This window comes from Lepisma saccharinum, chromosome 5 (assembly GCF_977018435.1).
Source record: "Lepisma saccharinum chromosome 5, izLepSacc3.1, whole genome shotgun sequence".
Taxonomy (NCBI): Eukaryota; Metazoa; Arthropoda; class Insecta; order Zygentoma; family Lepismatidae; genus Lepisma; species Lepisma saccharinum.
In genome coordinates, this window is record NC_139233.1 from 59,943,222 (window position 1) to 59,971,163 (window position 27,942).

The 27,942-nt window shown below is 37.3% G+C and overlaps 1 protein-coding gene across 1 annotated transcript; it reads right to left on the minus strand.

The window, feature by feature from the left end:
* Positions 1 to 169: 169 nt before the first annotated feature.
* LOC145988045 (glutamate receptor ionotropic, delta-2-like) lies at positions 170 to 27,942 on the minus strand. Its single transcript, XM_083122882.1, has 2 exons — positions 27,055 to 27,942; positions 170 to 355 (listed from the first exon to the last, which is right to left on the minus strand). Exons 1-2 carry the CDS (start codon positions 27,940 to 27,942, stop codon positions 170 to 172), a joined length of 1,074 nt encoding a protein of 357 aa, XP_082979008.1.

A 27,942-nucleotide genomic window follows, 5' to 3' on the forward strand; every position in this document is an offset into this window, starting at 1 on the left:
ACTTAAAACAACAAATCAATCCAATACAGTGTTCTTGTAGGACACACATAGCCTTAATTCACCGTTTTTCTTACGAACAACAACAAGAGGAGAAGCCCACGATGATGATTTGATCGGTTCAATGACTCCGTCACTAACCAACTTCTGTAATTCATCCTTGACTGGTTCCTTAAGTGAGTACGGGACGTCGTAATATCTCTTGAACACCTGGTGTAGCATCGTCTTTCAATGGCAAGTCTATCTCGAAGCGCTTGATCGACTTGGACATGTCACCATCAAAAGGTATAGGAAAATCTTTCCTTAGATTCACAACCAGTTCTTTTATTGCTAATGATTCAACAGCAGTTGCAACCATCTGAGGAACATGTGAAACAAAAATGTTTTGCCATTCAGGCATGAAAATATCAATCCAAGACAAACCCATAATCACACGATTCAATTTGGTCTTTACAACAATCATATCTAAGTTATGTTTCATTCCTTGAAATACAACTTCAACGTTAACTTTCCTAAAACACCAAGATTATTTCCATTTGCTGCTTTCAAGATGATAGGAAAATTGTGTATAGTGCAACCTCGCAATGAAGACTCAAATTGTCTACTGTCAATTAAAGTATAAACAGAACCTGTATCCACTAGGAATGGAATCTTAGAATTGTTGACTTGTAAGTCGATAAACAACGATCCCTGTGTATGCCAAACAGATTCACTTTCTTTAGTAATGAAAGTAGTGAAAATTTCTGGACACTGAGCGTTACATTGGATACCAGCGGCGCTGTAATCAACAAATTCGCTCTTAGACTTTTCTTCTTGAATATCTGCAAATTTGTGATCTATGGGAATGCACGGCACATTAAAATCTGAAAAATCAATGGATGATTCTCGGATTATATGTTTGAAATTGCTGTGATTGTTTGGTACAATCGTAGGTTTTGAATTATCTGGAACATTGATAGATCTTTCATTGATACGTGGGTTAAGCACAATGTTTGTGCTAGAAACCAATTTGTTTTTGCTAGAATTGTTATATTCTCTCTTCTTGCAGGATGTTAAAAAATGATTTTTCTTTTTACAATATCTGCAAGTAGCTCCGAAAGCTGGACATTTTCCATTAGGATGAAAAGAATTACAATTATCACACGGTTTACCAGAATCATTGTTTGATTTGTTACCAATATTCCTTGTATCAGTTCTATTTTCTGTGATGTTCATTCGAAGAATGCCCTTGTACAGTGGGATCCATGAGTATTACCGTGCAAATTGTCCATCACCATGTTCATCCACTTTATTTGACCAAATAAGAGCTTCAAGAATTAAAAGAAAACTCAAAACAAGTTGGCCGCGGTGGCTCAGTCGGTAACGCGTCTGACTACCATGCTAAAGGTCCCGGGTTCGATCCCCGGCCGGTTCAAATCCGGGAACTTTTCTAACGGTGGAAGCGGCCCCGGCGCCCACCCAGCGTCGAATAACATGGGTACCTGGGGGAAACACTGGGGGGTAAAGGCGGTCAGGGGCGTGATGCTGATCACATCACCCCCACTCACGACCGGATCAAGAAAGTGTGGGGCGTTACCCCCACACTCCCTATATGCCTTCATGGCGTGGTGCTATGCACAGGGGAACACTTTACCTTTTTTTTTTTTTTTTACCTCAAAACAAGCTGTTGACAACTTCTCCACCAGCATACATAAAAATCCATCGCTTAAAAACACATAGGATTGTAAAAGAAAAATGAATGAAAATAGTCATGGAAAATTTGCACGGTAATACTCATGGATCCCACTGTACCTGTTTTGGATTTGCGAAGTGAATTCAGTCGGAGTTTCAGAATGTTCCACAGGATTCTTTGAGTGACTTTGGTTAACAATTCCCAAGGTTATTAGAAGTATAAGGTGTGACTGTCATATTTTATAACATTCACAATTAAGTTGCATTAATGATAAAAATCTTTGATAAGAAGAAAGACATTTCATTATCACTGTTACTGTTCTAATTATGTATTATGGGATATAGTGTAATATACCAATTCGTAAGTAGATTTATGTATTTTCTTTCATAAAACAAATAATATATTTTTACTAGTTGCTAATACAAACCTAACAGCAACAATTATGGCGACCTTCAGCCAGGATTCGTGAATATATAGTGTGGAAGTTATCTTCTGATTACTTTAAATAATGGATCGGAAACAACATTCTTACAACTTAAGAACGGGAGTTTTCTTAAGATCCCATGTCGTCGATAGTTTCAGGGAAAATGAAACTATTGAAGAAAATGAAGAATATTATTTGTTGCAGTAACATTGAAGCAGATTCCCGTCTTGTGAAGTGCAATAGCTGCAATAAATGGGAACATTTGGAGTGCAGAGGTTTGACTGTAATGCACTGGGTAATATTTAGTTCTTCTAATGAAAGCTATTTTTGTAAATCTTGTAAACCAGATTTTGATCCTTTTTTGTTAAAATCTTATACAAGTACAGTGAATCCAAACTTGGACAAGATTATTGCTGCATTTCAAGTTACGGTTACCCAAAGTTTGCAACAAAATAATGAAAATCTTCAAGAAAAGTTGCAACAGAACATTCGCTGTGAATTGCAACAAAATAATGAAATGTTGCAAAAGGAGTTGCAAAAGGATATGCAACAAAATAATGAAATGTTGCAAAGGGAGTTGCAAAAGGAGTTTGGGTCAATCCGTTGTTTACTCGGATGACGAAACGACGGTAAGAGGTGAATTTATCCATGAAACGAATTCCAAATCTATGCGCTAGTGTTGCACTATGCAGATAGGAAACCATGCCAGAAACTGAACACACGAAATGGAGTACAGAATGATCATTTCCTGATGTAAGATGTTTTCTTCGTTATAAGCAATAAACGGGCCTTCGAAATACTACAGACCTGAATCTGCGATGCTGAAAAGGCTGGTGAAGAAGAGTGATCCTATGTTTAGAGGAAATACATATATTTGAATGAGCAAGTCATTCCAAAAACAGGTCGTGTAAATTTATTTATTTCATAGTAAGATTAATAATTATAATCGCAAATTAAAAATTATTATATCCTGATCAATTACAAGTAAATTTGTGCGTTGTATGTAATACAAATCTCGGTTACATGTTAGTGCAAAAATGTTTAAGTTCAACCAGTGCTAAGTACGAACGTAGCTAATTAAACATGTTGATTACATGCATGGATGTCGACCATATTACTATTAATATTCCTTTATTTAACACGAGAGAAAAATACATGGATTTTTATGCCCATATTTTTGTGCACACGTTGTCGGAAATTGTGTAGTTAGATGTGTATAGGACACGTATTTGTTTTCTAGCCATACAGGATATTCAGTTCCTTCTTCAATAACATAGACCTATTATGTTCCAGCTGTATAGCATTTTGGTAAACGTTACGTCAAATAAATATAATGTCCAACAATTAAGTTTTACGACTTCATTAAATTTGAATAGCCTATTTCACAAATATTTACAATATTTATCGAAAATTAAAAATTGCTGCACATTACACACGAGAATTGAGTTTTCAAAGTTTGCAAGCTTATTTAAAACGAATTCCAATCTTTCTCTTTCCCAATCATCCTGTACGTTATATTTTCAAAAATTATCTTAAATACGGAACTCGAACACGTAAATTTTTGTTACATAGCAATTAACTATATATAAAACGCTGAGAATTTTTAAAAGGATTCAGAGAAAGATTCAAATGTTTCATACAGTTTTAAGTAATTTGAAAAATAAAGGTAGATTATGCAGAACTGTAAAGTTTGAATTTAACGTTTATCAATGTCATTTACGTATTTTCAAATGTTCTTGGAGGTGAAGTGAACATTCTGAATTAATAAGATAAAGGACGATTAGGTCAGAAAACTAAATACATACGCTTTTACAATGCGCTGTGTTAAATGTTGATTATACTGGACTAGTCCTGTGACGTCACAGAAGCTGATGTGAAGCTCGTAATATTTCGGAAATTCATTTACAGTTTTTGGCTTCAGATAAATTGAATACACCGACGGTTATATATTATACATAACATGAAATAAAAACTAATTTCCCGATGTTAAAAACGAGCAATAAGATTTCTTCGGTTCAATATTTTATAATATAAACACAAAATGTAATACTCTACATTTGATTTTGTAAAGTTTAGCAAATCACTATAAGTTTCATGTTTGTCGCGAACTAATCGCCTGTTACTTGTCCATAGTCTTCCATTAAATTAGGCACACACAGGAGCTGTTGTTACGCCCCTTGTGGGTACGTACTTACATGTTATTTACCACGGCTACAGATATCTTAATCTCAGGGGGATAGGTTCTTTGTTTGAGAATTCCAAATAAGAAAGCATTTTATAGCCAAGAGGATATAGTAAAATGCGGATCTATATTCTGAGAACTTGACAAAATACAGAGAAAATATATGTATATGTATAATCGAAAAGGCTTCTTCTTCTTTTAAATGGCTTCTTCTTCTTTTAAAAGGCTTCTTCTTCTTTTAATATGGAAAAAGCTTCTTCTTTTCTTATGGAAACGGCTTCTTCTTCTTCTAAAAGGCTTCTTCTTCTTTTAATATCGAAAAAGCTTCTTCTTCTTTTATTATGAAAACGTCTTTTTATTCTTTTAATATGGAAGTGGCTTCTTCTTCTTTTTCTTTGAATTTCTTCTTCTTTTATTAAAGCGTAATCTTATTTATGTGCTCGCTTTCCCCCCGCTTCTTTGTCAAACAATACAGGCTATACTTGTAGAAAGAGTAGGGTCGACTAAACTGACAATAGCGCCACCTCCTATTTGACGACCAAAGGGGAATAACCAGGATCGCTAATAACGAGCGCTGCCAATGGCCCAGTGCGACTAATAAAAAGCGCAACCGAAAAGTGCTTCGGGGCGTCTAATTTGACACAGCGCCACCGGGGAACGGACAAATGCAAAAGCTGACGATGTTCTTCTCGTCAGAGAATCAAAAAGAAATTGAGATGAGATTTCTGAATTCATTTGCTCGTTTAATAACTTTCCTAAACGTTTCATATGCGGCTATATTCTTAATTCTTTCAAATTACTATATACATCATTCTATTTACTTCTATTATAGTATTTGAACTCTTCTTTTATATATTTCTCAATTTACTATAATATATATAATCCATCTTCTCCGCTCTAAGTTTTTTATAATCTCCTTCGCTCCTATTTATATAGCGTGCTGCCATCTCTTGTCGATTCCGAGAAACCATTCCTCCTTGCAACATTCATTGTGTCGTGTGAAACTGGCACGTGACACTGTACTATGTAGATTTTCAGCGAAAAATGCAGGCTCGACCAGGACTCGAACCCGGATCTCTGGCAATCCGTGCCATTGCTCTACCACTGAGCTACCGTAGCAACGTCGACGTCTATAGTGTTTCAAAGACAAGAGAACCCGTTGCAGTAACACTTAAAGGTAAAAAAAAGTGCTCCCCTGTGCATAGCACCACGCCATGAAGGCGTATAGGGGGTGTGGGGGTAACGCCCCACACTTTCTTGATCCGGTCGTGAGTGAGGGTGATGTGATCAGTGTAAAAGCAAAGTCACGTCGGAATATCAGTATCACTGTACTGAAGTCAATCGCCTGATATAGAAGCAAGAGACTGGTTAGTTATCATTCTCTCCTTGCATTTCGTTTACAAATCTTTATTCTCTTTGTTAAAGGACAAAAAGAGACTAGATTGGTTTTACATTTCAGCTTTACTGTTAGTTTTAGATGTTGTGTCCAGCTGGGGCTGGTAAATCGCCAATTAATCTTGTGTTTACGGATTATTTAATATTAGTTTGGAAAGATTGATCCCTACGTTTTAGAGGAGGTTGAAGAGGCATGATCTAATTTTTCAACATTGGGGGTGGGGGGACGCCGACACGATTATCTCGCTCTTAGCTTCTTATAATATTTCTCTCATATTTGAAACATCTGATCGATTGTCACTGATCTAAAAAAAAGACTGTAAACTTGAGATACATCGTTGCAACAGAGCACACACACAGATATATATATATATATACAGGCAATGGACAAAATAATATGAACACCAATGCAATTGCAGTAACACTTGCAGAGACGATTTCACAGAGGTAAAACAGCGTCAGCGAAAATGCAGGGGAAGCCAGGCCGGCTCGGTAGCTCAGTGGTAGAGCAATGGAACGGATTGCCAGAGACCCGGGTTCGAGTCCTGGTCGAGCCTGCACTTTTCGCTGAAAATCTACATAGTCCATAGTCTTGTAACTTATATTTGCAGTCCAACTGTTTCATGACTTTAGTGACTTACACATTAGCTTTTCCACAGCCTACAGTACGCATTCTAATATAGACATTGTTCTCGTTCTGGTGTTTAATATCTGCATATTGCAACACCGTCGTTCTGCACTTCACGTGACTTTATATTGAGGTGATACATTCATTTGACCGGTTTGACGTCATCGCACGCAAAAACTTCAACCGTTACCATGGATATGGACCCGGGTTGAACAATTCCCTCATTTAATTCTAGCTCGTCGAGATACATGGCCGTATCTATTGCCTTTTTCAAGGTCAAATCAGGATCTGATAACAGTCTATTTCTAACGCGCACACTTCTCATACCAAGAATAAATACGTCGCGACACATTGAATCAATGAGATCACCAAAATCATATTTTGAGGCTTGCTCTTTGATTTGCACAATGAAATCAGGAATGCTTTGATTATCATTCTGTTTAATAAGAAAAAACTTATGCCTTTCATGTACGAGATTCTTCTTGGGCTCATAATGGCGGATCAATGATTGTTGAATTTGAGCAAGACTGAGCTCTGATATTGATTTAGGTTGTATAAATCAGCATACGTTCTGTGCCCTATTGCTGCTAATAGAACATGTATAGCCCAAGGTTATTAGAAGTATAGGTTGGGCCAATCCGTTGTTTACTCGTGATGACGAAACGACGGTAAGAGGTGAATCTATCCATGAAATGAATTCCGAATTTATGCGCTAGTGTTGCACTATGCAGATAGGAAACCATGCCAGAAACTTAACACACGAAATCGAGTACACAAATGAGCATTTCCACCCATTTACATTTTGTGGCTTCAGACAAATTGAAAATATATATAGATAGTTATTTATTGTTATGCGGGACAGAATATTATATATCGGAACGGGAATTTTTTTTAAAATCCCGACATTCGGGACGGGAAATATTCGCAATTTCTCGACTAGTCGGGAAATCTCAAATTCTCATTTTCACCTTAAGTGATTTTCTTTGCATTTCTGGAATGAAAACTAACAATTTCCGATAAGTTCCAGACACTTGTAATGCAGAAAACGTCAAGAATTAATACCGTTTTAAAATGACCATTCGGTATTTCCCGACTGCTCGGGATCCAGAAAAGTAGGGACGTCATTTGCTGAATTCGGGATCGGGACGGAATTTTTCTTTCCGATCCCGGTCCCGACTTTTCGAGATACCGCACACCACTTGTTATTATTATTTATTTTAGTTCAGCACAAGATACATCTTCCAAGTACGTTGAACATAATATATACGTTATATACGTTTTTCAAAAGGATTCTTCGGTCACCGAGCTTTGGATTCGTGTGGGAACGCTAACGTGAATCATGCTAATGCTAGAATCTGCAGTGCGCATTTCTGCCCAGAAGATTATGTACGTAATCTGAAAAGTCAACTTTTAGGTTTACATCGAAGAAAGATCCTTAAGCAAGATGCCTTCGACTCCATATTATGAGCAGGAATGTAGAGAGTATAATCCTGGTAAATAATTCGCCTACCATTTATTTGCCATTGGTGTACAATTCTCTCTCGCATTTTCCCTACATATTCACATAAAGCAATAAAAATACAAACTGCTAACTTTTCATTCCATTTTGGTTATTTATTAAACGGTACGTGTTTGTATTGATATTTGATAAATTTACTTTGCTCTTCCGGCCATTTAAGTCAATTGAGATGATGAAGAAGTGATAAAATAACAGTTGGGCTGAAAAGTTCGTAGGCTGACTCATAGATGGCGTTACTAGAATTAAATCCATGTGATTTTTACTTAGTACTAACCTTCAAGAGATACGTGTATAAATTTCACAGCTGCCGGATAATTAGTTCGTGAGATATAGCATTGTGAGTGAAGCAGCTTTTGTTATTGTGAAAAAATGGATAAAAAAGAATTTCGTGTGTTAATAAAGCATTGCTTTTTGGCGAAAAAAAATACTGTTGAAGCCATGGCTTGGCTTGATAAACATTATTCGGACTCTGCACGAGGAAAATCAACCGTTGAGAAGTGGTTTGCTAAATTTAAACGAGGCGAAATGAGCATCGAAGACGATGCACGCAGTGGACGCCCCAAAGAGGTTGTTACCGACGAAAACATCAAAAAAGTCCACAAAATAATTTTAAATGATCGTAAAGTGAAGTTGATCGAGATAGGTGAGACTTTAAAAATATCAAAGGAACGTGTTGGACATATTGTGCATGAATATTTGAACATGCGAAAGCTGTGTGCAAAATGGGTGCCGCGCGTGCTCACAATCGATCAAAAGCAACAACGTTTTGATGATTCGGAGCAATGTTTAGAGATATTCAACCGTAATAAAATTGCTTCCCCATCCACCATATTCTCCAGATCTGGCCCCCAGTGACTTTTTCCTCTTTGCAGACTTTAAAAGAATGCTCGCTGGAAAGAAATTTAGCACTGATGAAGAGGTAATCGCCGAAACTGAGGCCTATTTTGAGGCTAAAGAGAAATCGTACTATAAAAATGGCATCGAAAAATTGTATGACCGCTATAATCGTTGTATCGCCCTCGAAGGCAACTATATTGAATAATAAAATCGAATTTTGTCAAAAAAATATTTTTTACTATGTTAGCCTACGAACTTTTCAGCCCAACTGTTAGATGAATGGAAAATCACAGTTCCCCTTACTTACAAGAGCGACCACAAGAAAAAGAACCTTCCTCCTCTTCCGTTCAACTCGGGGTATAAGAGAGCATGCTCCACTCTCCCCCTCCCCTCCACACTGGAGTACGGTGCACAGGAGTCGCGAGTCTGCACAGGTTTCTTTGCTTGTGGTTCCACTATAATAGTAATATAAAATTGTACACTCACCTCACTTAGTTCTCCGGCAGTTTGTTTCTTTATACATCATATTTGGAGAAGATACAATCATATACAATTCAATCTATAGTTGTACGTACACTGTATATAACACACCTGGATGTACAGGGTCAAGGAAAACAAAGAAATGAGCATAATTTTCTCTTCGGTGAAGATGTTGAACCTAAACCAAAAAAACTCAAATAATGAATTCGACAATGTAAATTGATGAGATTTAGTAAATCATTTGATGAAGTGAACTAATTCTGAGTGGACTAATCGCAAAGGACATAATCAGCTCAGACCCTATTACTTCTTCATGGTATTTGACGTAAAGTTCACGCCCAACCGTTTGACGGCGTTAGTGGTTATCGCATCTCCTTTTCCACAGCCTGTAGTACACATCCTCAACTAGACATTGTTTTTGTTCTGGTGTTTAATATCTGCATACTGCAACACTGTCGTTTTGTCATTTCACGTGACTTCACATTGAAGTGATGCATTCACTTGGCCGGTCACACGTCATCGCACGCAAAAACTTCAACCGTTACCATGGTTTTGGGCCAGGGCTGGTTTAGCCTTATTATCGGGAATGTCTGAAGCTTTGCAGAAATGCTCGAATCTATCGAAGTATTGTTTAATACTTTCCTGCTCCTTGTAGAATTCAGAAAATTGTGACAACTTTTGCATTGTGTGCAGAGATTTTTACCTCCAACAGACAGCTTGAAGAACAATCACAAGAAATATGTGGAATTACAAGAATTAAGTATCAAGATCCTCGTCGCCATTGTTGAGTTTCGGGTTCTTTCAGTTCTTCGATGATCCAGGAAATGGAGTTAAGAATAAGACAGAAATTCCAACACAAACAAAAGTGTATAATTCAGGAACACAATAACAGAAATAGTACAACAACTTACATAATGGTATGAAAACAAGAAGTCTCGTCACACAGGACGGCTATAACTTTGAGGCATAGATGACAGAAGCTAATCACAGACTGATGACAAACAACACTTAATAACCAGGTTTGGCGTTCACTGCTGATGCAGATCAAGTCCGACGTATAAGTTCAATCGGTATACGACAACCCTGATCCCGGTACTTACCCAAGTCACGTCACAATATACACACACGATACCATAATCTATCTCTTATTCTCAACGTGAGCATTCTATGTATTAAATAGGTATTTTTTCTTTGTACCCTTCCTCTGCCTTTTCTTTATCGATAGTGTACTAAAAAGTAAAATTATCTATAGACATAAACATCACAGAAGTTACGAGACGAAAGAGTAAAAATCAAATGCATTTTATTATACATGTATATTTTTGTCCATAAAAAGGGACATATCAAACGTTTAGCTCACTCTAAGATTAAATCGAAAATACACATTTATTTTACAATATCAGTTTACAAACCATCAAGTACCTAACTTTTGGGCAAGTTTTGAATCATGGCTGGCACTGACCTTTTTACATTTCTTAATATGGTTATAAGAAAAGTATTCTCTGTTTTATATAGGCTACCTATGCACTATTATTCAATAACTGAACAGCATTTGAAAATAGGATCCGAAGTTATGTTAGGTTTAGGTTAGTTGAGGTAGATACATATTTTGATAGATAAATGTCGCATAAATTCAAAAGTAAAAGTCTAACAGAATTTAAATTAAACATAAACACAATATTGTTAAAATTAACGTACATGAACCTAATATTTCCATTCCCACTTCTTAGAATTAGATGGCGTTTCAAAAACGCCATCATAACTGCACAGAGTGAGAAATGAAATGGGAAAAGTTGTTGAATCTGGAGTGCTTCAATTTTCAACGTAGCATGTTCAGGTTGTACACTAATGGTAGCCGAAAATGTCATTTTGGCACATGCTCGCCCGGAATACCTTACCATGCGGTACTGGGTAAATTAAGAAGTGGTTACGATAATTACAGGCAAAGTAAGCAAGCAAAATACGTGAACATGTGACGCACACCCTTTCCTCACGAAGATCACTGCATAGTTGCCATGAAATCTTCATTTTTAATTTGAAACCTAATGCTATCCAAAGGATTTCCCCTTAGTTTGATTAGTTTTAAACATTTATCGACTTCATTTTCCGAGCAAATAATGGAATGAAACGGTGTTTTGCACATTCAGGTACTGACAATTAACGAGAATACGGTACTGAACCGTTGATATTCGCCTAGCCTATTGTGTTCTTCAACTGACTTTTTAATTTAACACACGTACACAACATATTTCCGAAATATGAGTGGTTGTGTTGCCAGTATTTCTCCGTAGTGGATCTTCAAATGGCTTATTGCCAACTTCTCTTGTCAGAAAAGTCACAAATTATAACTGTAGTGAACACACATGTAGGACTCTATAAGATAAAACGGTTGTGCTTCGGGATCACAGTTAGTGGCGATATTTTCCAAATGACGCTGGCTAAAATCTTGGGAGACACACCAGGCGTCGCATTTTACTTTGATGACGTTATCGTAGGTGGAAATACATTGACACAATGCTATGAAAGGACACTTCTAGTGCTCTCTAAACTTCAGCAACATAATGTGAAGGCTAACTTCAACAAATGTACCTTTCTATCTCCGAGAGTCGAACATGACTGAAGAATCCAGCGTATGGTCTCCGGTGTATCTAAGGAAGATACTGGCCAGACATCTATCCAGTGACTGTAAGCATCCACAAGCAACAGGAACTTCCTCCCAGCCAAGAAGAAATGGTCGACGTGGAGTCTTTGTCCTACGGATCTAGCTTCCGGCCGCCTATTACCTGAACCTTTCTTGACTTTCGGACTTGAGGATTGACAAGTTTTCTCTTCAACTAATCCTTCCTTGTTAAAAGACCTTCCGCTATCCGATATAGGTGTAGCATCTTCACTTAACGGTACGTGTGTGGTGTTGGACATCGGCTTCATTACGACTACACCAGTGTTAGAAGAAATGACTGGATCTGAATTCGACTGCGAGTGTTGAAGTTGCTCAATCTCTGTAGATATCCCTACCATAGAACTTGCCGGCTCTGAGCGTAACAGTAGCGTTCTCCAATCCGGAGTAACGATATCTAACCAGGTACGACCTATGAGTGGATAATTTAGATGTTCCTTGCACAAAATAACAGGAAGTGAGTAAGTCGATCCTGAGTGTGTTAGTTCCAGTTCAGCCTGTCCTTGCACTGAAAGAGCATGTTTCCCAACGCCATATATTTTTATAGAGGAATGGTTAATATCAGTAATTGGAAACCAGTTCCTGAATAAATCCGCTTGGAACAGAGTTACGGCAGATCCTGTATCGAGCTCACATTGAATAAACTTGCCGTTAATAAGTAAATCCTTTAACATTGGATTCTTTGATAAAGAATAATTGGACGTAGGTGACCCGATGATGTGTGAGTCACAACTGTATGAGACGACACTAGGTAACCATGTTGTTTGCTCATCAAGTGAACTTTGAGATGTTGACATCTGTAAATTTGTGTATTCAGTAGTTTGCCCTACGTTATTGCTATTAGGTTTCCGCTTAAACTTCCGTCTCTTCCTACACCGCTTTTGCCAGTGACCACGTTTCCTACAGAATGAACAAACAGAATCCTTGGCTGGACAGTTGTCTTTAGAATCATGTTTGTATGTACAGTTAGGACAGCTGTAAGGAGTATATTTCATTCCGTGAATCGTTGGATTAGGTGAACTATAAGTATGTTGTTTTGTATGTTTGTCCCCTTGCACTGTTCTTTTTGGAAATTGGGTTGGGGTGCGTAAAACTGCTGACTCTTGCTCTACACTTTCTGATCGTATTAACAATCGGGTTTCTTTCTCTAACATTTCATTTTGTAATGTCAGTTCCTGACATTGCTGAAAGGTTAATGACTGTACTGAAAGTAACTTTCTTCTAGTAACTTCAGATCGTATGCCCAATACTATCTGTTCAACTAAAGCTTCGTCCAGAAAATTGCCGTAGTTACATTTTATGGCTTGTTGCTTCAGCCTTATGAAATAATCAGAAACGGTTTCACCTTGCTCTTGCACACAACGTCGAAACTTATATCGTTCAACAAACTTATTAGTTACAGGTTTGTAGTGTGACGAAAGACTATCCTTTAGACGAGAATACGACAGATTCTGTACAAGGTCTGGTGCGACTACATTTTTCAAGACTTTAAATGCCTTTGCACCTATAAAGGCAATGAGTATAGGAACTCTCTGATCATCGCTGAACTTTTGAATTATACACAACTGTTCGAAACGTAAGAGATAATCTTCAATGTCCTCTGAATCTTCGTCGAAAGCGTTAAATATCATGTTTGTGTACATATTTATGACTGTAAATCCAAACGTGTAACCTAACAACTATGAAAAGTGAGTTTTCACTTATAATTATACTTGATCTGCATCGGATCACAATGCATCTATCTATGAACGTGACAAAGCCCTTGTACGTTTCATGAATATAACTTGTTTCCACGTTAGAAGAAATCTTGATATATATATATATTTACATCACACTATTTTGTGTTTGTTTTATAAAACAAACAATGTAGACGGTTAATCCTTACCGTGTTATGTCAAATTGCGTCAAAGCAACACGTTTATGATTGCTGCAACAGCTTGTTGTACGAATGAGGACAGTCAGTCCGCGATGAAAAAACTTACGGAAATGTAAGGTTCTTGCAAATCCTGCAATCCATGAAGAGAAAAGTTCTTTTATACCGACTGCGCCATAATGTTGTGCGATGGAAACACATATGTTAACAAGATTAACTGCATTTATTACACAAACTCACAAACAAAGTAATACTTTACATTATAACGAAACTACGTTCACCATTCCAGGTCCTGTTTGCACAGACTCATGTCTAGCAACAGTAGCTTGTTTCTTCTTCCTCTAGGAGGCAGCACTACAGTTTTAAACATTTATCGACTTCATTTTCCGAGCAAATAATGGAATGAAACGGTGTTTTGCACATTCAGGTACTGACAATTAACGAGAATACGGTACTGAACCGTTGATATTCGCCTAGCCTATTGTGTTCTTCAACTGACTTTTTAATTTAACACACGTACACAACATATTTCCGAAATATGAGTGGTTGTGTTTACAATAATTTGTGTGGGAAACTACGTCCACGTGGGATCTACATAAAGCACCAACATATCCAATAGTGCATTTGTATAGTTTGTTCATATTCTAAACTACTGTACACCATTTCGTTAATGCCTTATTAGAGCAAGAGTAATTACAATAAATCTGTTGGGGGGATAAATTCACTTTGACTTCCCCACACATAACAGTGATGTATCTAATAGTGCCATTCGTTAGTGCTCTAAACTCCAATAAACCACTTCACTAGTGCTACATTAGGACAAACGTAAATACAAATATATTATTTTGGGCTAAACTCAAATGCCCCCCACATGAAATAATGTCAATTAATTTAGTAAAATTAAAGCATAAAACAAACATAAAGCAATCCTGTCTACCAATACTGACAGTTGCTGGGTGATAATACCTTCCGAAAGTTGGGAAAGTGTAATTTCACTCTATTACTTATTCTACTAATGAATTGAGTACATTGTGCTAACGAACGAGAATTAAGAAAAGCTGGGATTCTAACTTACTTTCATAAACATTATAGTGGTACTTTCACACAGTGTACTGACAATGCAGCGAATTAAAAGTGTTAAGTTAATCTTGAAGCACTGTCTAATATCTAAAATGTTCTGGAGCACTGTCTTATTCAAGATCCGCAACACCGTGATTTAAAGAGATTGCTTGATGCCAAATGTTCTCTAGAGTTTGCCCCGATTTATGCACGTTTCGTTTGTTGTCATTTTTTTCCTTGTGGCGTTTAATGGTTATTATAAATCCGGCTAAAGTCGTGTCAGCTTGTCCCCATCATTCTCATTGGTGTTCATGACACAACGCCCCCTTCATAAAGAGTCCTTGTAAGAGTTTTTAAGTTTCGGGGTTTTCACATGCTTGCCGAGGGACTTCGTACCTCATTAATTACCCCTACACTGATTACCTTGAACTCCACAAAACTCCTCTCAGCCTACGATAATTGGGATAATCTTTACATTTTCACTCCATGACAGTACTGTGTAACGGTCATCTCTCCCTAAACTTGTTTCCTGATGATTTTTTACTCTAGACTGTTTATGCCTTCCAGGTCATGAGAATAGTTGCACATGCACTCCACACTTGATTCAGAATATGCAGAATTCTGAATATGGTATCTTAAGTTCTTTTATTTGATCCTCGTAGGTTGTCTTTTTAATATACGAGACACGTACTGAAAGTCACGACTGGAGTCCACAGACAGTTCGTTTCCTCAACGTTCTGTTGTGGAATTTCTTGTTAGTGACAACGTTGGAGTTGCAGAAATTCATCATCGTTTACAGAACTTCTATGGATATGCCTGCATGGGTTACAATACAGTGGAAAGGTGAGTGAAACATTTTAGAGATGGTAATACAGACATTGTTGATATACCTCGTTGTGGCAGATCGAAAACAACTTCCACGTGCAACAACATAGACCGGATTGACGAGCTTATCCAAAGTGACAGGAGAACAACTGTACGAGAAATTGCACATTATCTGAACATTGGGCACAGTGCTGTACAGGACATCATAAAGACTCTTAGTTCAAAAACACAATGTCATTTTGCAACATGACAACGCCCATCCCCATACAGCTGGGCGCACAGTACAGAAAATTGAAAAGATGGGCTCGGAGCTAATGCCCCACCGTCCCTACATCCCAGTCCTAACCCAGTCTGACTTTCACTTGTTTGCTCTTTTGAAGAACAGCATTCGGGGTACCAAGGATGACGAGGTAAAGGATGAGGTTCGCCGGTCGTTACGTCGTGCCGAAACGGACTTCTACAAGAGTGGCATTTTCCAGCTGCCGTTGGCGTAAATGTGTTGATCGGTATGGATGTTACGTGGAAAAGTAAGAACAAGGCCCAAATTATGTATTATCGTAGGTAGTATAAAACTAGTGATTTCTGACTGTGAGTAATATCACCTGGCTCATTACTTTCAGCACATACCTTGTATACAACACATTATACTAGTACAAGGTACTTTAATGAATGTCATTCTACCTGTTTTTATGTTTATACTTTTCTACTATTCTTTCTACAGTAATAACAACCAAAGCAAGTAGACACTCAAAACCTAGAAAATAGGCACAAGGCATCACGTGCTCCATCGAAAGAACTATTGCTGCACCACATGGAAATTCACAAATGCTGTTAGTTAGGACATAACACTCGTCACATAACCACTCGTCTAACAAGCCAGCGTCACGGAACCTCCTTGTAAGGGTGTTGAATCGATCTACATACTGAGAACCCTGAGGAACACCGAATCCTGCTTTATTCAATCCAATATCTCCCTCCATGATATGAAACGGAGAAGGACAACTAGGACATGTTTGTGCCTTGTAAGTCTCATATTCAATATTGCCTCTGAAGCTTACAACTGCGACATTGTCGCCACGAATCGAGTTCATAATTATATCGTTATAAGCGTGATTCTCCTGGAATCTATCGTGGAGAGAACTCAACACTGAATCTGACTTTGCGTTCAAAATGGTTTTGAAGAAGTTGCTCCCTTTGAGAGGTATTCGCAAATCTTCTAATTCTTCAAATGTTTTGATATTAGGAAAAACTTTTGGAACAGTCAAAATGCTGACTATATTCCCTGGTACAGACCAGCAACTACAAGTCCAAAAGATTATTATAATTTTCAGCAAATGGCTCCTGGGAATTATAATCGATGACTGGAGAAATACTCTAAACAAGTCTAAAGCTGATGTATACTGCTCATGCATTTTTCCATGGAAGGAATTGAAGTACCTCATGGCTTCACACATTACTCCCACAACACATAAAGTAAGTAGAATAGCAATCCAAACTTCTGTTCGATAAAACAACAGTAAACACACCCAAAGATGAAATTTTTAACCTCCAGGTACCAAAATTGATACAGTATCTGCTATGAGGTACTCAGAGTACTCAGCCACACCGTATTGTTCATGGAGGAATCCCAAACCGAAAACTGCTATTTCCACCTTTTTGCTCACAAGATCTTCCATTGTGAATAACCATGTATCGTTTGAATGTTTCTTCTTCTGCGGTCTATGCATCGCCACTATTTCCATTGTATAGTTCATCGACATCTTCAAAGCTTCGTAAACCTTCACAAAATAACCATCTGATTTAATGACATCTCCTTCTTTCCAAACAGAAATATATGATAAGAAGTGAAATTCTTTACTGGTTGCTTTCAACTTGTAACCGTGAAGGTTTGATGTTTTTATAGCCGAGAAGGCATGAGAAAAAATTATATTGGCCTCGTGTACTGTACTGTCAGCTTTTCCAGGTATGCCACACTCTGAAAAGGGTTGAATGAAGCTGCAAGAACTCTAACATCGTGGGAACTACTGATTGTTCAAAATCTACGCTGAGAAAAGCTACCTTCAGAATATTTCTCTGCCAGAACATGTCTATATATGTCATGACTAATATTTTGAGTATTAGTTTTATCATTTCCTAAAGTTGTCACAATGGCAAGGAATTTTGATCTGTTGTTCCAGTACATTAGATTGTCTCCACTACATAAAAGATTACGTAAGGATTTTTTTCCCGATAGCAAGTATTAGTATTATATCATCATCTCTTGATACATGCTTACCTTTCGTTACACCTCTTTTGCAAAGACTGTCTTCTGTTACTACTATATTAGACAACCAATATTGTTTGGAGAAATTCTCGAACAAACAACTCGTGATGTTCCTTTTCATTTTCGAGGGAAATTGTGACATGTTGTGATTCTTGAAATTACTTCTTACCCAAGATGCATAGAGATTTTTGACAATTGCGTAAATATGTCTTCATGGTGAACATGTGAATTGAGGATCGCCCGTCCACAATTCATACCAGTACAAAATATCATAATGATTTTTAATGCTGTATTCCTGTTCATGATTGAAGCTGTTCAATTTTTTCACAAGTATATAGAATGCAGTAAATCATCTATTTTCCAAACTGAAAGACAGTAATAATAATAATTAATAAAACTTCACTTTAAATTATATTATATTTTGTTGTGAATAGCTTCTTTTTGTAGCTCCATAATAGTATGAAAAATTATATCTTGTAGAGGTTGTTTTCACAGTTTTTAGCACGTGCACAATACAATGATACAGAAAATAATAAGTATGTAACAATAATAATAATAATAATAATAGTAATAATAATAAACAGAAGATTTGTATGAGTGATATGTGATAGCTAAAGAATAATTACCAATTTTTCTGATACCGATAACGAAGAGGCTATTGGAATATGTTCTATAAAATAGCTTTTTAAAAATGCATGTATCAACAATTGTAATGAACGTAATAACTTGATTTTTTCCCATCTATTTGAGTACCTGTTTTTACGATGATAATGTGAATTTAATCTGGCTTTCAATATCATACAAGGGAAGTAACTTGTCGAGATTTACGATAGGTGCCGGTACTATAATTCTAATATATTAATATACGCTGATTCAGTTCTTATATCTGAATGGCCTACCATTTATTCTTAGTGTTCTACTTCTCAAGTTGAGCAGGTATAGAAATGTTTTGTTTATTTGATCCGCAAAAATGAAGCAATGACATGTTTCCCAAGCACGTACAAACGAACGAGAATGAACACGTTAAAATACAAATGCAACTATTAGGTTGATTTTTTTTTTCATAAAATGTTAGGTGTAAACAGGGAAAAGAAAATTTGATTATCAAATCAAAACAACTCAGGTATACTTCCAACGATGGTAAATATACAAATCTAAGCAGACTGAACTGCAGTCTACCTGAAATGGTAAGATTAATGTGACATCGAGATAGATTTATTCTACCGGAACCATGCAAATAAAAACTGCAGTAGAATTTTGTCTAGAAAGGAAGTCAAACATGAAAAGTTTAAGGTCAAGTGCAGAGAACTGCCATTCCCAATTCATTTTTTCAGATATATAAGTGAGAAAAATAGAGATATGAAAAATGAGAAAAGAAGTTAAAAATTGGACATAAAAGTTCCAAAAATCCCAGGTGGGATACATTTCGCCATCTTGGAAAATTCAATCGCCTATTTTTCTATGGCAGCCCATTAACAGCATATGTGCGATTTGTGCAAAAGTCTGTGACCCATTGCATTTTACTGTTTTAACACGTCTGGTCATCTGATTGAGAAAGTTAACGAAACATCAAGTTCTAGAGTATTGAAGAACTCATTTTAAATATTAGTAAGTGTGGACATCATATAAGTTTGCCAAGTAGAAGTTTTCTCGCAGGGGCAGGGTGGATGGAATTCATGCGACTGATATCAATAATGGTATTTTCCATGCCTTGAACGAATGGCAGTGCCCTGGTCTCACCTCTGGGTAAACAACGATATGAAACCCATTTTCCTGGCAAGAAATGGGAAGAAGACTTTTTTAAGAACAACACAAATCCACACGGAAGTAAATTTATTGATCCGAGAATGGATAAGTAATATTATTTCAGATGGCACCTCTAGCCTGGTTTTGTTCAAACCAACCCAAACCACTTTAAAAGTGAAAGCTCTTTTGTCCCTGTAATTTGTCAATTTTGATTGCTAATTTTGGCTTATTGTGTGGCATTGCTTAATTTTTCTTACTTTTCCTTTGAGAATTGCTATTCATGTGTAGTACTTCGCACACGATGTCACTTTTGTAGTATCAGCACGTGAAATTTACAACTGTCTATCGCCTATGCCACGCCGATACCTTGCACTTCTACCAAAAACCTGGACACATCGGAGGTCCTTAATAAAAAAAAGTACCAGTATTTTCAGTATTCAAAACTTAATCCAATTAGACTGTACAATATTTCATATATATGTAGCTTCATTACAATATCTAGGTACAACATTTATTTACTATAATTCAAGAACTTGGTTTCAGTAAGTATATGATTTTTGTAATTGAGAAAGCTCATATGAGAGAGAGAGAGAGAGGGAGATTCCTTTTCTTCGTGAAAAAATAAATAAATCTCTCCATGCGTGCGGAACGAATTCAAAATACATATTTAAAATATGGAGCCAAACTACTATGCCAATATGTGTGTGTGTGTGAGAGAGATTGTGTGTGTGTGTGATGGTGTTTATTTATGTGTGTGTGTGAAGTGTGTGTATTCGAGATTTCAAATAGCCCTGATCTATTGCTCTCAGCACCGCTACTGAATAGTTGGCTAATGTGTATATATTTTGTTATTCAAGAACATTGCTGTATATACTGATAAGGATTAAAGTAGGTATGTCGTTTCAGCCCGTGAATTTATTCATCATGTTTACGTTCTGGGCATATGTGTAGACTTCTATTTCTGATTTTTCTGACACCAGTCTTCGAAATAAATTTGTAGTCTTTTGTAAAATGAATTCAAATCTTCAATATTTGTTAAACAATGGAAAGTTTGTTCATGCCTCTCATTTCCACGGTTTGGAAAACTCGGAATCTACTTTCCTCGTACAGGGTAGGGAAAATCAAGTGACCTTCTTTCTTGCAGTTTTGAGGAAATCCGTGATCTACATTTGTGCCGCTATATCAGGTCTGTAGCAAGATATCTTGGCATCCTTATAGTAAAGGAAATAAACAATTTCACCCGGAAATAATTGAAACACAAAGTTTTTTTGTGTCAGATTGTGCGAAATGGCATAGTGAATAATATACTAAAAATCCTCCATCCAAATGTTTGGGGAAAATTCGCCATCTTGGAAAATGGCGGCAAAATTTCACCTTGAAAATTAAAAATATATAATATCTCGAAAACGGTGCATTTTACACAAGAAGTAAAGATAACCAAAATGAAAGAGCAGAAAATTTGCTAATTATGTTTTTGTTTGTTAGAGCTATCATAAATATTAATTGAATTAGAAAGATTCAAATATTTTCTTTAATTTTTAAAATTTGCGTAAAAGTTGGTTTCCGACAGAAAAAAACAGCAAATAGGTAAGAAATTATGTAATTTACGACCTAAAGTCACTAGACCAAATTCATAGACCATGATTTCTTCTAAAGAATGGTTTTTGTTTCGTGTCTTTTGAGCCAGGGGTTGAGGAGATATGTAGATTAATTCAGAGTCATGTGTTTCCATAATTTACGTGTTCCATTTCTTATGATATTGGTGAGAACGCAATATATTGTTATCTGCAGTGTTTCGTTTATTTACGTTTGTTACATGTTGTTTTTGTTGTTTAAAAATGTATGCACACAGTAGCGTCTATTAGGTGTCTTAACTGAGCGAGAGAGGGTAGAGAGGGGCAAGGACAGCTTACTTTCTACTTACTGCAATAAGAAAGAATCATACTTAAAATGGAATTCGGGCCAAATACACTGGTATACAAGGCTTAGCATTAAAAGACCATAGTGCGGTGACAAAAAGTGTGTATGGGGGGGGGGCTGCTCCCCACGTCCCCACCCCTAATCTCCGCCACTGTAAATACATTGAACTAATATGATAATGTACAGTGCCGTTCTAAACCTATCATTGCCCTAGAGTCCATTGCAGAATTTTTCGTAGATACCTGGTGATAACGTGTTCAATTTCATCATTTTCTCTACATACAGCACTTGTAGCCCAGGTGTTGCCACTGATGCAGCAAAAGGAGTACATATGCGTAACTAATTGAAGATGTAAACTCCACATCCCAATACGCTCGGGCTTTAATGAAATTCCAAAGAATATCGAGCATCCTAATGTATTGCAGCCACATAGCAGCAGTATCCTGTTATCTTTCCGAGTTGAACAAAATGTAGATAATGATTTTTCAGCACCTCAGAGCTTGAACTAACATTAGCATCTACTTCTGAATTGAGCAGGCAAACGATTATTGAACGTATCTCACAAATATGTTCATTTGCAATGCACTTTGCTTCTTCAAGTAGCGTGAAGAGTGCTGCATAAACTATGAAATGCCCACAGGCTAGCATAGCAACATTAGCTTCCGTGCTCACTAACATCAACAACTAAAGCGGGAGCAGCAGCAAATTTCTAAAAAGTCAGTGCTTACTGTGCGAAGAGGTGGGGTGGAGTGGTTGATGGGGTGGGGATATATTTGCGGGGTCGGCCACGAGAAAGATGTCGTCGCTTGACAAACTCTGCATCGTCCACCATCCGGAAGGAACCAAAGTAGTCTTCATAGCGTGAAGTGTCTTGTGCAGTGACAGATTGTATACATAGACACCAAGAAAGAGAAAAGAGAAGAAAAGACATAGTTTAAGACAAAAGATTAAAGAAAAAGTTTTTGGAAAAGTCTCACTTCTAGCTGCCTTCCGATGCACAATATTCCCTTCCTGGCTGCATGGTTGTTAGTTGCTGGAAAGTTCCATCATGCTAGTTATGCACACACACAGATAGAGCAAAAAGAAGTGAAGTAACACACATGGAATAAGATGAAAATGGGAAAAGGGGAAAAAATTCAAATCAAATGTTTTGCTAGAAGGAGTTCGATAGTGTTGCCCACGGGACGAGACGGGACAGGCTTTTAAAAATTCGAGACGAGACGGGATTGATCATGTGTCCCGAGACAAACGAATATTTTCGAGACGGGACAGCATTTCTCAGCATTTCCACGAGACGAGACAGGCCAAAGTCTTGTCTCGTGGGCAACTCTAGAGTTCGAGAACCCTGAGACCAAATTGCGTTGATGCTGACATACTCAGTGGTGCATTACTGGGGTCGTCGCCTGTAGAATTCCACTTCGTCCACTGTCCAAACTGTGCCTTTGACGTTCTCCACCCTCATGAAACGTTTGTGTAGAGGCAGGTTGTGTCGCACTGCATTCTATACAAAATAATACACATACAAGTAAGCAACGCAAACCAAAAATGAAGAAAAGGGCCAAAAAAACAAAACATAAATGATTCAAGGTAGAAAAAGAGAAAAAGACAAACAAAAAACAAGCTTCCTTAAAACAATACAGCAGTTTAAGTTGAGCATAAAATTTCAATTTGTTACAGTCTCTATGGTTAAATCAACCGGCCAATTTAGTTAATACTCGCAGTTTATGAATGTATTTTCTTAATATCTTGCTACGTTGCTTTTGCAAGAGCTGCTTTTTGCCACTGAAAAGGTTTACCTTTTCATGCTGCTATAAATTGCACTAATATCTACTTGGGCATAGCATATAGCATCAGCTAGTGATATACCGCCAGAAAAACACCAAAACAGGTCCTCTAACTTAATATAAACTCAATGACTTATCAGTTACCTTATTTTAATAATTCGGGGCTTACAAATAACAAACTACCAAACCTTAAAATGCCCACTGACGTATTTTTGCCCGGTAAAATTCCCAAATCTTAGCCCAGAGGATGGTAAAAGGAAGTAACGTGCTAAGACTGAAGGTGTTAAGAGATTCGAAAACCCACCAGGAATCACAAACTATGAGGTTCAGTCTATATAGCACGTTCAGTTTCATAGATCATGAGAAACATGCAAATAGACTAGCAAAGAAAGGGATGGGAGGATCAATGTGAATTCAACCCCCGCTTTAAAAGAGCACAATTCAAATATGCAAGCAACACAAAACCCTATTCTTATAATGCTCCCAAACGCAATACTAATCAGGCATTTTTGATCACTAAATAGATACACAAGAGGCAATAATTAAACACACTTACATTCTAATCCTGTTTTTCACATGAAGAAAAGTTACGCAAACGCTATACTCATGCAACACAAACAAATCAAGCATACAAGCGTGTGCGTTACTTTTATATATTATATATATATATATATATATATATATATATACTTAAAGTTCATTTTTGTCATTATTCAAGATTAGTACAATGTACATGCAATTAACCACTATGGTAGTGCTTATGCCAAAAGATGAGGAAACTTTTTACTATTTTGAAGAAAGCCAACGTTCATGAACATTCTAACAAGACATTTTATTTGGTTAATATTTGGAACTTACATCGTCCATTAACAAGCACTCACGTGGGAGTAATCAAATTGAACAAGGACAAACATATAAACCAACCATTCGCAAACAGTTGTTTCACAATTATATCTACATGAATCACTCTCTTAATACGTGGATATAAATTTAGATACAATCGTCTTGAGACACAGGTGAACCTCGAAAGGTTCGGGGATCAAACCTGGAGCCTTTTAGATTAAAGTAATTATTCTATTGGGGGTTAGCGGTAGCTCGTAAGCTCTCGCTTGGCTGCATCTGCTAACTGCAGGAGGTACCTGAATAAACTTAAATTTACAGAACCCTTTATAAAATGGCAACTCTCATGATTTGGGTTACTATGACCTTAAGTCTGCATTGGCAAAGGATGGCATTATAAAAGTATATTACCTGTCTCTCTTTAGAATCGTGGACCGAAGAGTTTCTAAAGTAACTGTCACTTGCTTGCTGAAGTTCGCCTCTTAAATTCTCACTCAGCTTCGCTGCACTCCACTCCCAAACAAGTTTCTGAAAGTCTGCATCCAGCCTCAATCTCCTTCAAAATCCAACTCACTCTCCTATCTCCAAAACTCAAAAACCCCTTTTCTTACTCCCGAACCACTCTCCTGTTCTCTTCCAAAACTCAAGACCAACTCCCCTGTCTCTCCCGAGCCAGATCCAACTTGCCTTCCTCCTCATCAAAACTCCTCCCCTTTTTCTCTCTCATCAATTTTCCTTTGCAAATATTGGCGAATGCTTTTCGCTGAGCTGGTGCTGAAGTTAACACTTTCCTATACTTCCTGCCAGGCTGCCTAGCTACACGTAACTCGAAAATGAAAATGAGGGATACGTAACGCAATTATCCCGTATAGACACATGTGCTTATGTGCACCAAAATGTACAAAAAGTCATTCAAGTTTTTACTATAATTATTAGTTTCTCTTTGCTTCTAATATGAGTAGATTTCAAAAGCTGACGTAACCCAAAAAGATATGGCTTTTGAGAATTTCTATATGGAAACCTTAATTCTATATTAACATTTTCGTTACTTTTAATGCTACTGGGATAAGGAACGTTTAGCGAAATTATCTGAGAGAAGAAATCGATGGATAAGCTATTATTACGCGTAGATAATAACGTATTATTGATTTTTGCGGCTATTGCTCGCGTTCTTCATGGGGAATGTTCAATCGTATGTTATTTGATAACGATAATTCGTACTTATAAACTGTAGCATTAATCAATACGAACGTCGATATATATATATATATATATATATATATATATATATATATATATATATATATATATATATATCAAATAGGAAGATGTTCGCTAAAGTTGCATGCACGAAATGTCAGGGTTGACGACATGGACAATATTACACAATTTGACTTGGTTCGTGAGCGACCCACTGATTTAAGAACTTTCGGCAATCACTGATTTTAAGTTCATTTCACCAAAAAATTACGTACCTGAAGTATTTTGCCATGATGCGAGTAACACACCTAGGATACGTGTCACTACAGTATATGGTACGACGTTCTTCACACAATGCACATGGTTGGCCATAAAATGCAAATGGCGCCGTATTACAGATGGAGTAGACGAAATGCCTCGTGCATATCGGGGCTGGGTCACGTAACCCACTTCAGCCTGAACGGTCGAGAATGCGATGTTCCTTCCAGCTGATTCAGATGCCAAGTGAAAGTCACGACAACTTATATGAGAGAGAGGCTTCACTTCTTTTTACGTATGTAACGAAATGTATAGTTTTAGTAGTACATTTCGTTACACTACAGATTCAAATATGAATTACAGGAGACTTAGTGACAGCATATAATAAACATTAATTTAGTAACAAACAGAAACATTTTCATGTTCTTACAGCATCAACTCTCTCGAGATGGAAACAACACAATGTAGGTACGCATGTATGCGTACCAGTACATAACCACATGTAATCAATAGACAACAGTTGAGCACACAACCACATAAAATTTACGAAAATAGATGAATTCATACAAGAAAGAGTACTTTACATTATATTAAAATGATAAACTCATTATTACATAGGGCCTCCCCGATGGCGCAGTGGTAGCGTCGCAGCCTTGTAATCAAGGGTCCCGGGTTCGATACCCGGTGGAGGCACAAGTGGTTCGGATCCCACTTTAAACTGTAGGTCCAGTCCCGATTAGCCTTACTGTGCATAAAGTGGACTTAAAACGCCAATTCAACAACATTCATTATTACATAAAGGGGAGCTTTTATAATACAAATATGGCCTTTGATATTTGAATGATCTTTCACAATGAACCCAAGTCTCTATAGTCCAGTTCCTGGAATGTCCGAAGATGCAGTGTTAGTCGTAGTACGGGAATTCGTATTTTTCGGCGAGTGCCCATTCACCGTCTTTGTCTATTCATCGGAGAGATAGAACCCAGGTACAATAAAAATGACCATGCGCCCGTAACCTTTTCTATATCTCTGTCTTATCCAATGCGTGGACAGGACATTGTTAGACAATTATAAATAGTATAAACGATATGAACAGACTTGTGACAAGAGTTGGATAATCGTACTCTGCAAATATCCATTATATTACTCCATGAACCAACTGTCCATGAATATAATGAAAATGGGTGAATATGTTTCTATATTACTTCCACAGAAATATAACTTACCTTTCATTATTTAAACACATTATTGAAAAGACTATTTAATCCATGTAATTTTTCTCTAGTCTTAAGGTTTTATATTTTTTTTAGAGTTCTTTCTGCAGAAATAACAATCAAAGCAAGGAAACACCCAAAACCTAAAAGATAGAAACAAGGCTTTACGTGTTCAATTGAGAGTACTTTTGCCACATCACACGGGGATACACAAATACCCCTAGGCTTAGATTTCCTTATACTGTCTGATAACCACTTTACTATCAAGCCAGCGTCACGCAACCTCTTTATAAGGGTGCTGAATCGATCCACATACTGAGAACCCTTGGGTACTCCAAAGCCTCCTAAATATAAACCAATGTCTTCATCCATAATATGAAACGGAGGAGAACAACTAGGGCACGTGTGTGCCTTGTAAGCTTCGCATTCCAGATTGCGTCTGCCGCTTACTACTGCAAGTTCGTCGCCACGGAGCAAATTCTTTATCAATTCATCATAATCTTGATTGACTTGGAACCTGTCGCGGAGGGAACTCAACACTGGATCCGACTTGACGTTCAATACGGCTTTAAAGAACTGATCACCACTCACAGGGATTCCAGAATGGTATAATTCTTCTATTGATTCGATGCTTGGAAAATGTTTCGGGACAGTCATGGTGCTAACTATGTTCCCCTGGTACAGACCAGCAACAACAATACTGTAATAAGCCCAGAAGACCATTATAATTTTCAGCAAATGATTCCTGGGAATGATAACCGATGACTGAAGAAACAGCCTGAACAGGTCAAAACACGATACATCAGAATCATGCCTTATTCCATATATGGAATTAAAGTACTTCATGAAGTGACACAACGCTGCCACTAAAATGAATGTAAGTAGAATAGTAATCCAAACTTCTATTCGATAAAACTGCAGTAGAGACAACCAAAGCGGAACCTCTTTACCTGAAGTTACCAAGATCGACACACGATCTGCCACGAGGTACTCGGAGTACTCCATCACCACGTACCGTTCGTGCAGGAATCCCAAAACAGCAAATGTCATGTCCACCTCTTTCCTCGCAAGATCACCCATGATAGACGACCATGTTCCGTTTGGAAGTTTGTATCCCTTTGACCCTTCGTGAACCGCCACTAACTCCAT

What these genes read in the sequence shown, in the direction of transcription:
- LOC145988045 (XM_083122882.1), bottom strand. Translation starts at nt 27,942, where the DNA reads ATGGAGTTAGTGGCGGTTCACGAAGGGTCAAAGGGATACAAACTTCCA. An exon ending in TGCGTGACGCTGGCTTGATA is followed by an intron (nt 356 to 27,054) that starts GTAAAGTGGTTA and finishes CATGTTCCTCAG; the next exon opens with ATGGTTGCAACTGCTGTTGA.